General features: G+C 38.5%; 1 protein-coding gene across 1 annotated transcript in view; it reads right to left on the reverse strand.

The window, feature by feature from the left end:
- Window positions 1-14,593, reverse strand: part of SLC4A1AP (solute carrier family 4 member 1 adaptor protein) — a 16,354-nt gene continuing 1,761 nt past the window's right edge. Inside the window, exons 3-14 of the mRNA XM_040057532.2 lie at window positions 14,125-14,247; window positions 13,223-13,283; window positions 12,222-12,361; window positions 11,936-12,096; window positions 11,324-11,393; window positions 7,465-7,654; window positions 6,535-6,646; window positions 5,696-5,948; window positions 4,851-4,925; window positions 3,779-3,849; window positions 1,600-1,672; window positions 1-430 (exon numbers count right to left, since the gene is read on the reverse strand). Coding sequence (XP_039913466.1) covers window positions 381-430; window positions 1,600-1,672; window positions 3,779-3,849; window positions 4,851-4,925; window positions 5,696-5,948; window positions 6,535-6,646; window positions 7,465-7,654; window positions 11,324-11,393; window positions 11,936-12,096; window positions 12,222-12,361; window positions 13,223-13,283; window positions 14,125-14,247 — 1,379 coding nt within the window. The 3' untranslated portion in view covers window positions 1-380. The remainder of the gene's footprint in view (window positions 431-1,599; window positions 1,673-3,778; window positions 3,850-4,850; window positions 4,926-5,695; window positions 5,949-6,534; window positions 6,647-7,464; window positions 7,655-11,323; window positions 11,394-11,935; window positions 12,097-12,221; window positions 12,362-13,222; window positions 13,284-14,124; window positions 14,248-14,593) is intronic.

The following is a 14,593-nucleotide window of genomic DNA, read 5'->3' on the forward strand; positions in this document are numbered from 1 at the left end:
TAGTATTTCTTATTTTAATTGCATAAACCCAATATGAATAAATTTTATCAAGCCTGTAAGTATACAGAGGTGTATTCTTTTAATATTTTTGGCTACTTTTATTTACAAAAGGAAAAATGAGCTTACAGTTTCAAGACAAAAAAAACACCAAACAAGGCTAAAAGTGAAAGAAGAGGCAGAAGAATGTGTGGACTTTTACTTTAAAAAAAGTATCTGGAAGAGAAACAGGGAGAGCTAAGAGCCAGAGCAGCTGCTGATGTCCTTGAATTTAAACAGCATCTGAAAAATCCAAGTCTCTTGTCTGTCACTTAAAGTGTAATAAAAGAATCCGAAACAGAGCAGTCCTTCAAGCCTCAGATGTACTCTGGGGCACTGGAAGCTTAGTAGCCATATTTTTCATTAAGATGAGTCTTGCCATCACCACTTTGACCTAATGGACAAAGAGAAAGTGTTGCATTATTCCTTTTATCCCTCACCTAAGAGGAATATGTATAGCTGTATGAAATAGTCTCTAGGCAGCACCAACCATACAAGCGCAGAGGATAAAAAGTCAGACTGCATATTGCAATGAATCTTTTGATTTACACTTACAATTCATTTCAATTTTACTAGAGTAAAACTGAACAGTGTTAAGATTACATCAGGTACTCCTGGTTTTTGTTTTTCCTGGAGTCCTCATAGTGCCAGCTTACAAGGAAAGTTTGATTATTTATTGTCAGGCAGAGCCAAAAACAGCTCCCTCTTATGGACACAGCTTGCTTAACTATCCCAGATCAGACTTTGGAGTTACTGAATCCAGTATTCTGTTCATGTCAGAGATGTGCAGTCTTTTCATTGATGGATGATTCACCAGATTACAGTTTTCTTCAGTGAAATTTATTCTTATTTAAATAACCTTGCAACAGCCTTACAGAAATTATAGTAATGAATCTATCAAGTGAAGGCTAAGCTTTGAACTTACTCTGAAAACCTCAATGCACTGAGTTTTCTATTTTAGAAGAACTGAACATTCATTACCCTGTTTAAAAATAACTTCACCTCGCTAAAATCACCCTGGGACTAAAGATAGAAAATTATTCAAGTTTAACATATGTTGCATCAATTATTCAGTGCCTTCACCAAACCATCTTTGGAGAAGACTTTTCTCTGAAACAGCTGACCCAGTGTTAGAATTCCAATGATTTTTGCAAAAAACAGTAAAGAAGCATTTTTGTATTTCACAAACTTCTGTGGAAACTGAGAATACTAACATTGCTGGAGCATTTATCCCTAGGGAAGGTTTGAGCTCGTCTTTCAACTAGGTTATCATACCACCATGTGTGAACGCAGTTTCATCTCTCAGCTGTTACAAAACTGAAAAATAAACTTCAGGTGTATCTCTCCATTGCCACGAAGCTACTCCAGATATGGTTGGTATTTCACTGCAAGACTTGCACGGCCATACAACAAACATGGGGCATAGCATGCCACAAAACATCAGGTTCTGGGTAAAGTATTCCTCAATTAGCTTTTTCTCAAGGACTGACAAGGACATCCTTGTGAATTATGAGGAAGATTCCTGCATTGTGAGACTAAAACCAGTAAGGAAATGGTTAATACCTGCAGGAGGAATCCATATGCAGTAGTCTGGATCATCATCTGGGTACTGTGAGGAAAAAAAAGGTTGTTGGACCTGCAAAGAGAGGGGAGATTTTTTAAGGTGTTGTACCCCTCCACCAATGTGTCACAGCCACTAAAACCCTCACTAATTCAGAGACAGATAATGAGAGCTGAGGGTTATTTCTACAAGAGTCAGGGATGAAAACAGTAATACAGAAGAAAGACCAAACCCTCAGATAGATCTGGTTCATTTCCATCAGAGTCACAGACTAATAAAAATGCTGTTTAGAGGGGACCTCTGGAGGTCATCCAGTCCAATTTCAACCTGAAAACACAATCTGTCCACTTCTGGACAGTTTAATCCTAATGTTTGGTGATGTCATTTGATAGAGGATTTCTTTACACAGGGAAAAGCTTTAGAGTAGGATTTTCAATAGGTGCTTTACTGATTTCAATGCACAGTACCACTGAAAACTTTGGGTTTAAGGTGACTTTTAAACAAAAGTCCAGGTGTTATATAAGGGCAACTTAGTTTTCAAAAAACAAACACCACATTGTTTTCAGGGCTTGCTGGCATCTTGCAATCTTAAAGCAAATCACAACAGGACACTTGCAGTGCAGTTGTTGGCACAGCAGGATCTTTTTGTCCCTAGATTTTTAAGTTTTGCCATATCAGTATCATTTTCTCAACAACTTCTGTTTTCAACAACTGGGAGTAAAAAAAAAAATCATACAGCTACAGAGTGCAAGACTTAAGAGCTCAAAATAATGCCAAGTTACTCAGCACTGATTTGCATTACTCTGTAGCATTATTACAGTCTCAAGTTATGCAGTTGAAACAAATTTTCATTCCCTCAGTTACTTTCCTTCCTCAAATTAATATCTAAACCAGCTTTTTTAGAAGACTCATGTTTTCCAAAACGTTAGACTGCAGAGTTGTACTGCTTTTAAATATGGCTTGTGAACAATCACTTGAAAATTGTTTTTCCAGTTTTACGATTCAAAGTTATTGAAATATTAAAAAAAAAAAAAAGAAAAAAAAAAAAAAGAGCTGACTTCTGATTGATACTTTCCATGCAAGATCTGAGCCCAAAGGCAGAGACAGCATGTGGAAAAAGTGATTTGTGATGGGAGAAAGAATACATTTAAGCCATCTGGCATTTGGAGAATGCTCAGTGTTAGAGCAAACTCTGTGCTGGTGAGAGGTGCTGACTTGACTGCCTCAGCATGAAAAACTGCCTTGTCCTGCCGTATTCATAAAAATGGTCAAACTTGGGCGTTACCAGTATAAATAAACTCTCGATATCTTTAGCAAGGCCAGCAACAAAAGACAGTTCTGAGGACTGTGCCTACCCAATCCCTGGGTCCTCTGCCAGGACTAACAAAGCAGCAGTCAGCACATACAGGATGCAGGGATCTGAGGTTCAGTAAGTGCTGCAGGGCTAAATTAGATGGTCCCCACAAAGGAACTGTCCCAGTGGTCAGAACTCATGGTCTACCAAGTACAATCATCTCTGATGGCAGTCAGCAGATGGGTGGGATGCCCCTCTAAAGGGAAGAGCCTCACAATAATCATTAGGCTGTCAGAGAAGGCAACAATTGACTGAGTCCCAAAATGTGCAAAGCTCATATACTTTACATTTTAATACAAATCTTATGCACAGGAGAAGCACTGCCTGGTACAACCGCTCAAATTTCATGACAACTCGGTTGCAAAAGATGATAATCTCTCAAACTCAAATCTCTTTCCCATCTTACAGAGAAGGATGAGGTTTGACACAGACAAACTGCAGCTGTAGTACAGCGTGTTCTGTGTCAGCCAATTTGTATTTCTCAGACTACTCTCCAAGAAAAGCTTTGCACTGGCATTCCAAAGCCTGGAGAGCACTTATGTTCTACACCACTTGTGATACAGCAGAAGCAGCAATTACTAACTGCCAAGGGAAAAGGTGAAAAAAACCCCATTTGTGATTGAACAGAGAGCCTGTGCTTTACCTTTTTATTGGAGACTCCAAAATCTGTGTTCAATGGCAGTGAACAGTTCTACATTTGAGTCTTAGCCAGCAGAGAAGCACAACTATGACCAAGTTAGACTCCATCAACTTGTTGCTATTTCACTAAAAAAGGGCCTAGAAATGACTTCCTCTTAAGCTGCAGGAGTCATGGTGTTGTAACTGACCTTGCTTGAGCCACTGATTTTCTTAACTTTCTCAGATGTCTCTTCAGGTTCCTTATTTACTACCTTGGATGCTGGGAAGAAAGCAGAAGTGTTTTATGACACAGCACAAATGACCAGTTCTACAGATACAAACTTACAGGAAGTTCACATAAAAATTAATACATCCATAGGGAAATCCAAGATATCTCACTGCACCACAATTCATACTTGAGAATAATACTGCTGAATGTCTTTTTGTTTTTCCTAGATTTAACTTATGTTAAATATACTGTCAGTCATGTAACTGAATGCAGTTTAATAAGACCTCTATTAGTGATTCTGTATTATTAACTTTAGTTAATGGCAGATGTTTATTTTCTAAAGGACACTTACTATCTGTAATCACTGCAGTGACTGATTTAGAAAGGAAGGAGTAGGAAATGTGCAGGACCAATTTGCTTTTTAAAAAACAAACACCAAACTTTAGAGCTGATGGGTGAAAAGAATTCCTTGGTTTTCTGCTACTTAGTACTTGAAATATTGATCCTCTCATGGCTTTCTATGGGCGAGATGACGAGGACAGATTCTAAGGAGTCTGAGTTACTAAAAGAAAGGCCATTAATATCTCCTTCATGTACACCCCACATTCTTCATTTTGGAGATCAGATTTTTTTGTACATACATACATTATCTAGGTCACCAGCAGATTATTAAAGTTATGTAGCATTTGTCACTTTATAAAAGAAAGTTTTGTCCATCTGTAGTATTAAGAGCTAGTGCAAGAGAATAATGGAGGAAAAAGCATCATCGTATTCCCCTAAATTAATTCTTCTTACATTGATTTTTTGAAACAAAAGATCTCTAAACAGTTAATGACTAAGAAAAGCAAAGACACCTCTAATACAGTGGAAATGCCCAGTCTTTACCATACACTTACCACTTCCCAAGCAAAACACAATCTTTCATTCCAATTCTAGATTCTTTAGGCTCTAGATTAGGCTCAGTTTCCTTTGACCCACATAAGATAAGAAGTCCTTTAGTCAGTTTCTAAATCCACATGCTATTACAAAATAGTCTGTATTGTACTGTTCACCTTGGGATTTCTCTTGTGAGGGTCCCATTTGAGATTCATTCCTCAGTACCTTTGGCTCAGGCAGAAAATCACCCCCTGTAACACAAAAAAGGAAGAGCTTAGTGGGCACTGCAGTAACTCTCATGAGCAGAGTGCATCCCTGAGACCCAACACAAAAGGGAACTCTTTGCCACATTTGTCTTGGGAAGAACTCTTCTCTCAAAAGTCTTCCAAATTATTTCATCTACCAAGCCCATTGCAATACAATAAAGAAAATTATGTGATCTGTTAAAACACTTTTCAACAGCATCATGTCCAGCATTAAGCCAAAAAGCCAGAACTAGCTTTCTGTTATCAAACATAATTCTTCACTGAGAAACATCATTACCGAGTTTTCAAATGCATTGGGCTGATACAGAAAAGGAGGGACTGGAGATACCTCAAAGGTACCTTTCCATTACCACTTCTGAAATTGTTTTTCCTCCTTACAAATGGATCTGAAGTTTTGCACAGACATTTGTTTACTTATTTTGCCACTTTTACTGCCAACAAAACATTGCAGTTGTGTTCATTCGGACAATCAATTTAATGGAAACAGGGCTTATCAAAGTAGGATTTCCTTATATCCAGGAGATTTATTCTATTTCACCAAAAGGTGTGAAAAACGGACTGCCAAGCAGAGTTTCAGCTAGAATCATCTGAAACTCAGCTGCTGCCACACAGGCTCTGGAATTATGGCAAAAAAACTACAGAAAATAAATAGGCTGGAGAACATGTGACTCAAACATTTGATTCACATAGCTCTTAAAAGTTCAGCACTAACAGACTCATCTTCATTACTGGAAAAATCAGAAACAACAGTTTACCATCCTGAAGGGAGTCTAGATTTTTGTTATTGCAAGGAGAGCCATCAGGAGCATGAGTTTCTTTCCCTGTTTCTTTCTCTATTGTCATTTTCATTTCCAGGTTTGACACTCTGCTGTTTACTGCATCTGATTCTTGCTGCTCTTCCATTTTTTCTTCCTCCTCCTCCTCCTCCTCTTCCTCCTCCTCCTCTGGCCCATCATCTTTAGTTTTTAACAAGTTTTCAGGGATGTCTGGACGCTTAACAGGCAACTTCTGCAAGACAAAGACCTGGGCATCAGCTCCAAGAGAGAGGCAGATGTCACAGACACTCATTACAGCAGAAAGCACACGCACTCCTGGCAGAGACAGCTGGTAAGGAAACACTCTCAGTGACAAATAAGGCTTAAGGAAAAGCTATTGGTAGAGATGGAAGATGAAAAAACATGTCCAGTCCATAAACAAGGAGTGCAGTCTTTTCCTAAAAGGGACTCTGGAAACTGAATCAATCATGGATATGATCCTGGCTATGAAGATGGAGAAAAACAAGAAAAGGACTGGCTGCTGAGGCAGAGCACTAGTTCTGCCTCATGTCCCCAGACTGCCTCTCTTGATCCACTGCCTTTTGACCACAGCTGTGCCCCTGGAAACTGGCTGTACAAAGACAGAGTGGCAACTGCTGGCAGTGAACAACATCCAACAGCCCCTGCTCGTTGCCCATGCACCTTCCACGGCCCCAGGCTGCACTTCCAGGCTGTTTCCATGCATGTGAGAAGACACAGTTGCCACCCCAGCCTCGACAGCCTGAGATGGTGGTCCCACCAACAGCCACTGATGTGCAACGCTTCCAAGTCCAACTTACCCCTAGGCTTCCAGTTTTCAGTTTGAATTTGCTCCCCCCTTTCATTGCACCAAAGAGAGGCAGGTTCATCTTTTTAGGCTTGTTCTCTGCATTCAGACTGTAACTCCCACCCCTGATAAAAATCAGACACAAAGGAAAACAGTATACAAAGTATCAAACAAATCTTATATAGAGAAATAAAATATATACAAAAAAAAAGAGGTCTGCCTATGAGAAGTGGATATATAAAAATCCTTTTATTTCTCTCCCACTTGCAGCATGCAAAGAGGACGCTGCAGGAGATGACTCCTCCATCCTACATATATGTTGTGGGATTCAGACACATGCCATAACAGGAAGCAAAAAATAAACAAACAAAGAAAAATTCCTCAGTATCACACAGACTTCCTTAAATTCAAGTGCATACATATACACATATTTATATATAAAAACACAATTGGAGGCCAAACCTTAATTAAAATGAATTAGGTAATTAACCTCTAATCAAGCTGCCACTAATAAAAGATGAACCCGGCACACACCCTCTCAGACTGCAGTGGTGCTGCTAGGCAGTAGTTGAGCAGCCACTAATGTGACTTCCAAATACATTTCACAGAGTAAAAGTGGGTATCATCTTGTACATAACATCTGTAAAATTCTTCAGCTCCTTTTGGATGCACATGGGAAAAAAATGAAAGAAGCTAACACTCTGCTCCCAGTGCCTTACTCGTGTGATCCTGCCAGCTTGGGCTGGTCTCACTCCATGCTGTGCATTTCCCTCAGCCACAGATGCTGCAATAGCCCAGAGGCACAGCAGCTCCTTAAAGAGGCGAGCCAGGTAGTCTGGAAGGCTGTCCTGCTTTTGTGATTGGAAAGCTGCCTATTTACTGGGCTTGCACAACTGCCCATGGATAAGAATAAAGGGAAAAGTACGTTTTCACCAAGACTTACTGGGGCTTCAGTTCAGGCAGTTCTGCAGGCTTGACAAGCTTTATTAACCCTTTCAGTCTCTGCTGCTCTTTCTTCAGTTCAAACGACCGCAAGTGAAGCTTCTTTCGTGCCACGCTGTCTAACGTGCATCCTGATTTCATTTCGGTCATGAATTCATCCAGAGAATCTTGAGCTGCTGGATGGGACTGGACTAGGCAAGATAAAGGGAAGATATATAATGTTATGGTGGGGAGATAACTGTAATCATCAGGTTCTGCCTTCAGAGAATATGGTACATAGGAATGACAATCTGCTTTGTGAGTTTTTGTTGGATTGTGAAATAATGGAGGTTGTTGGCCCTGGAAAGATGAAAGCATTTCTCCTAACAAAAGCCGGAAAGTAAACTTTAATTCACTTACCTAAAAAAACCTCTCTTAAAACTGAATGTTTCTTTGCACATGCTATTTCTGGTTGCTCATCTCACTTCTAGATCTGCTCTCCCTAAAAAAGTGGCTTAGGGATTTTTTTTGTAGTCGTAAACTAAAATAACCCCAGCCACACGAAAACCTACACCACTGCATAGGGAATCTGATTTTGACTTTCCTGGAATGTTTATGTCATAACATTTGCAAAGCTCAAAATCAACCAATGCTGCCTTCTACCCCTGAGAGAGTGCATACAAACCAAATTTCATGCATTAGGCCAATCACACAGAACTTACCTTTGACCTGATTTTATGCAAGAAAACTGCTCTGAACTTGAAAAAGAGTAATGACAGTCTTTCTACTCCACCTAATTTCAAAATATTAACAATATTATGCATATTTGGCTAATTAAAATAAATCTCAGGAAGTAAAGCTAAATCTCCAACTAAATCTCTAATTTTTTTCAAAGAAAAATAAATACAGACTTCTAATATCTGGATTTAAATTAACTAAATAACAAGATCCAGAAAAATGCCTTTCTTTGGCTGGAACAGTGTTTCAGAAGTTGTTATATGGTATTCAAAAATAACCTGGAGGCAAACAAAGAAAAATGTTCTTGCCAGAATTTTAACAAGTCTTTTGGCAGACAATTTTCTGCCTTTTAATATTAAATGAAAAGTGGCAAATCCAGTATGCATTTTCTGCCTTGTGTTTTTGTATATATGCAAAAGCGTAATTATTTGATCAATGAGTTATTTTCAGTCCAGCTTGAGCTAATTAAGTAGCACTTGAAATTTTAAATGAAAATAAAACAGACTAAGTTTTCTAAAGAGTACATATTTGAGCAGTTTTACAAGACATAAATAATTAGAGGAAATTCTAATAAGACTCATGCTTAAAAATGCATTCAGTTGAAAAGGATATTTCCTACCTAAAACAAAACAGAGTTTACCATTTGAAAATACATGAAAGCTGTAAGAGTAACTGTTCAAAGATATACAGAATTAATAGGCTTCAAAAGATAAGAAACAGTTGTAGCATCCACCTCCATGCAAGCATAAATGATGACAAAACATGTCATAAAAGAAATTCTGTCGGAAATACTCTTTTCTTTTCATCACAACTATTTGTATGAACCAAGATAAAAACAAGCAATGAAAAGGTATTGTTAACAACGTCCGAACCTCCTAGCAGGTAGGAGCTGAGCAGTATGATAATTTGATTTAAACATCAAATTACAAAGAGGTGGTTTAGTGAACAGTCATATTCTTCAGAACAATTAAAGCTCCCCAACTAAATGCAGAGCTTGCTGCTGTACTGCAGAGCAGTGTAAATGCTTCAGTCAGTGAGTGATGCTGAGGGAGTCCCTTCCTGCAAATTGGATTCCCTGCTTGATTCCATCAACAGTGCCTAATTCCAGCGAGTTCACCTTGCAGGGTTACAGTCAGCATTCCTGATCTGTTGCAGCAGTTTTCTACACTACTGAAGTAAAATCTGACATTACTAGGAGGCAAATCAATCATGTCTATTATACTTTATATCCCAGTGACAAAAAGCTACAGGGCTATTTACTGCACCATCAACTTATTGATATTTTTACTGAACAAGCGACCAAAGATGAGACTGAAGAGCTCCATACATTTGATCTGCATTCAGCAGCATTGCTGAATGAGAGATAGCAAGTCAGTCCACCAGTAATTAGCTCTGAAGAACCCCAGGGAACAATTTGTGAACTTCTACTGAGACTTTTTTAGACAACTACTTAATTTCTCCACGTGCTTGGTAAGAGGTGTAGCAATTTAGCTTGTCATTCACTCACTGGTGTCTCTATGCTCTTGTCTTTAGGCTCCAAATTATCATCTAGAGCAAACAAGAGTGCATTAAGGTTTTAGAACTGTATGTAATGCAGCAGTTTTGCTGGACAGCTCGTGACATTGCTGAGAATGTTCCAAGGTCAATAACCCTGCCCCTGGCTTTCTCAACATCTGTGATTAACCTAAAGCACTCAAATAAGAGAAAACCCAAGGAACTAAAATCCACCCAAACAAACCAGCTGATTGATGCAGCATTTGCTATGTGTGTTTTACTCAGGCCTACTCCTAGGGAATTCCCATCCAATACCGAGTGATTCTGTACTTCACTAAGTGCCAAGACTGCACTTTTTTCCAAGGCTCTAAACTAGCTGTGTAACCACCTGCAATTTACAGAAATGTGCATTGGGATTGCATGACCAGGTTTTGGCGGGGAAGGGGCCTACAGCATTACATGGTGCTAGTTGAAGTATAAAAACAAACTGACTCTCCCTTCACCCAGTCTCTACTACAAATTAATTCAACAGTCTTGCTGAGAAACAGTATCAGTAGAAACAAAAGTATCAGAACATACGAAAGCTTGGAATTACACCTCTCACACAATCTAAGCATTAGCTTCTTTTGCTGGTCAACTGCTAATTGCTTACCAAAAGTATAAGGCTGAAAACAATTCCTTCAAACACACTGAACATCAGTTCAGATGCTTAGTGGAGTGGTACTGCTTTTTGAACAGGGATCTGGTATAATCAATCACCAACACAAATGTTGATCTAAGTGAGTTTAACTAGAAAGAAACACATGTGCCATGTAATGCACAGAAGACAGCCCAGCTGTCACACTGCTGCTAGGCTTCTTGGAGAGAAACTTCTGACAAACTAACGCTGCAGCCTTTATTAATGCCAACTCTGTTAAAGAGGTTTTTGTGTGAACAAACAGCCTCAACACATTTCCTTCCTGCCTTCCTTTTACTCCATGAGACATCATCAGTAACAGAAAGCAAATTGCAGCCACTGGTACAGTTTGCTTTTAAACATAACTCACTAACAGGTACCATCACTGTCTGGAAGGACTCCGCCTTCAGAAACAAACTTCTCATGGACTGGCATGTTCACTGAACATATGGGTTAAGTGTCAACTGCTTTGTCTCCACATTTTCTCTTCCCACCTTTCTTTTATATAGTGTGTTTACAACAAGAGATGTGAAATAAAATATATTACCTGTTTCTGTGAGTTTTTTCCTCCTCACTTATAAATGTTTTTTAAGGGAGTGGAAAAAACAGTGTTCCTCAAACTGAGTCACTGTCAGCAATATGGGCAGGTAAACAGTAATAATACTCACCCTCTCAGAACTCCAGGAGCTTGTGCACTTGCCACCTTAATTCAACTTAGATGTTGCTTGCTTTGGAAAAAGCTGCATTCATTAGCAAGTGACTACAAACAGAGTACATAAACTACTGGATGAAGACTAAGAATTCTCTTGAGCTAACGCAGTGACCTGCAAACCCTCCTACCCCTTTGTGAAAAGTGGACACAAAAAAAACCCCCAAACCCCAAACCTATGAAAAGAGAAATCCCTAAGATAATTTTCAGCTCTGTATTTTTCTTCATGGAAAGCACTGTGATCAAATAAACTTCATGCCTTACCTTTCCCTGAAACCTTCAGCTTCTCTGTTATCTCAGAAAGCTCATTTTCTGCTTCTTTGAGCTTTGTGACCTATGAGAGAACAACATGCTTAGAAGACTTTATCTTGTTAAAATCTCACTTTAACAGTTACTCAACTATCCTATCAAATTACTTCCACTTTTCTACTTCTGTGCTTTGACCACGACTTCCTGTGCTGAAACAAATTAGAAGTCTACATTGTTCCTGAACAACTTATTCATTTCTTGACATAGAAAATTATTTAAACTGTTTCTGAAACATGACAGTATGCATAATTCTTCTGCAGCAGTGTTACACCACCACTGAACCCTCCAACCCCTCACACCCTATTGTCTTTGTAGGACTTATTACTGTCATATGCCTATCAATCCAGGATTCTTATTCTTTGAAGCAGAATGACACATTTCTCTGGGATGTGTCCTGTGGACTTAAAAGCTTGGAATTATTTTCCAATGATTTGAGACCAATTTAAAAGTATCCTGTTCTGGCATTTCCTTCATTCACTGCCACTAATCCACTAAGTTTTCTTCTTAGACATAATATAATACAGGCATGAGAGAGTAACCTTGATATGTCATAATAATTATTCTTACCAGGGAGTCGTAAGTCTCTGTTTTTTCTTCAATTTTACCAGCTTTCTTCATTCTGTTCAGTCTTTTCTTTTCCACAGCACCAGTTCGATCAAGGAAGGTGTCATCATCACTGTCATAAAAATCCTCATCTTCCCAGTTCTTTGATTTCCTTTTTCGGGATACTGAAAAAGGCACAGGAGAAGGCAAGAAACAACATGATTTGCATACCACTCAACAATAGAGCAAATACAGGATAGCAATCTCAAATCCCTAATTCAGGGCATTTAGAATGATCACCGTTATTCACCTGCTTCTTGCCTCAGTACTCCTCGAGCATCGAGCAGCCTGCAAGCTTCCAGTGCACACTGTATCATTGCTTCCTTCTTTTTTCCTGAATGGAGAACCTCTGCCACCAGCTGCTTCCCTGATGCATCATCCACAGGCAACCTGTTCAGTTTGAAGGATCAGAGAACAGCTCAGATACAAACAGCTTTTCAGGGATGCTACTTAGATATTTTACAATGGCATTGCCATTTCATTTTAATCCTTATTTGTGTTAAGTATTTCCACTTTTCATTTCATACAGACCCAATCAAAACGTAAGTGTGATTTCATATTCATACAAGTCAATTTGTATTTCACTGGTCCAAACAGTACTTTTTCCTCTATTTATTCCATTGGAAATATAAGAAGTTAAAATGTTAAATGTCAATCCCTGAATCATTTTAAGTATGGGTATCTTGTATCCATACAACATGAGTAACAAATAGTTTCCATGATGAAGCAAAGGATTTTTAAGCAGTACAATCATTACCATGTTGAGAATTCTTGACTTAATTTCCACCTCACCTTCTCCTGTCTTAGTCTTACAAAAGAATCACATTAGTGGCCTTTAGCAGGAACCCCTCAAAAACTGTCTTATACCATACAGGAACTGAAATCGGGCACACAGTAGAATCAAGTTTGGGGTTGCTTTGCCCTTTCTCATTAGGAATTGAAAGAGATTGTTTCCTAGTTTCTCCTCTTGTATTTCAGTTTCACATATTGCTCAAAACAAGGGGAGCTGAAAGAACCTAGACTCCTGTTTTCCTGATTTTCATCCCCTAGGAAAACCAAATCCTGTCAGAACAAAAAAGGAGCACGGACACTGAAGTAGGCACTGATCCTTGAATTTCCATCTCAGTATCTGGGCTTATGTCTAAATCTAGCTGGCTTCCCTGCCAAGTGTGACACAAGTAATTCCTTCAGTCTTTGTCAGTAAACTCAACAGTCAGCTTCCATGTGTCAGAGGGATGGAGATGTACATACTTGATCCTGCAGAGCCAGCTGTTGTGCCCACGATCATCATACTCGTATTCTAACTCTTCTCCTAGAGGAAAAAAGAAAGTTGATGTAGTAACCAAAACGGAAATAAGCAGGAATAATCTTTACAGCAGAGAAGAATGTCATGGGACACTCTTCTAAACAAAAGGGTAACAAGCCCTTGTTACACACCATGATTTTACCTTACTTTTTAAAAATTATTATTATTATTATTTTTTTTAAATCAAGGCTTTTTCAGACCAAAAATATCTCTTAAGTGGCCTGTTTAGGAACATGTAGTTCAAAGAAAAAAGCAATCTTGTCTCTGTATGTATTAAAGTAAATGATGGGGAAGCAACAATAGTTTGCAATCTGAATTCACAGATACTGTTGGTCTTGAAGATTGCTTTTTGACTTTAACAAGTAAGTGAATATTCTTTAAGTTTCACTATCAGCCACTGAAACTTTAGACCAGTTAATTATTGCCTTTTGTCTTCTTTAGATTTTCCCATTTTACAGTTATGCACAATTACAGCCATCTCCAGAGCAAACAGTCTGTGAATTGAGGGGTTTTGATTTCTCTGCATAGCTTCCAAGCATGGGGGAAGTTTGAGTCTCACTCCAGAGGAATACAAGCTGCTCACTGCAGTTAGGAATCAGTAACTAAGTCTCAGATATGCAATGGTGATACAAGTTTTAATTAAAAAAAAAAAGAAAAAAACCTGAAACAAACCACTACAAATCCCCACCAAAACTTAATGAAACAAAAAAATATTACCCACAATGTAACAGAAAAGTTTTGCTCCCACATGACACCTTAAATCCCCCTGGAAAAATAAACAACAAAATAAAACTTTGCTAAGTAAAAAAAAAAAAAAATCTCATTTAATAACAAAAAGGAAACTTACCTTCTCTGTCAAAAAAGCCCTGTAAGGCCTTCCTAGGATCTTTCACATAAAAAGCATCTTGAACATCCTGAAAATCAACAGCAATAGGGTTTTCTTCAACCTCATCCTCCTCAGCATCCTCACCTAGAACACATACAAAGTCCAAAAAAACTCCATGACACATCAGAAAGAGAACACCAGTATATTTCAATTTTCATTAGTTTGAAAGTAGCAGCTATGTCATAAAATTACTTCCCTTAACTTTTATTATTCCTGTACCCAACTCAAAAGTAGGGTTTTTTGCTGTTAGTTATTCCAACATATGACTCAGTTTTGCAGATCAATGTCAGTTTCAGTACTTTCAAAGGTTTATGAGCTTACATGTTTTCACTCAAAAAAACCCAACTCTGTTGCAAAAAGCTCAGTAATTATAATTTATCTAGCTCTAATATGTGGAGTTCCAGTTTAAATGTAAAGACAGCTATACTGC

This window comes from Hirundo rustica, chromosome 3 (genome assembly GCF_015227805.2).
Source record: "Hirundo rustica isolate bHirRus1 chromosome 3, bHirRus1.pri.v3, whole genome shotgun sequence".
NCBI classification, from domain to species: domain Eukaryota; kingdom Metazoa; phylum Chordata; class Aves; order Passeriformes; family Hirundinidae; genus Hirundo; species Hirundo rustica.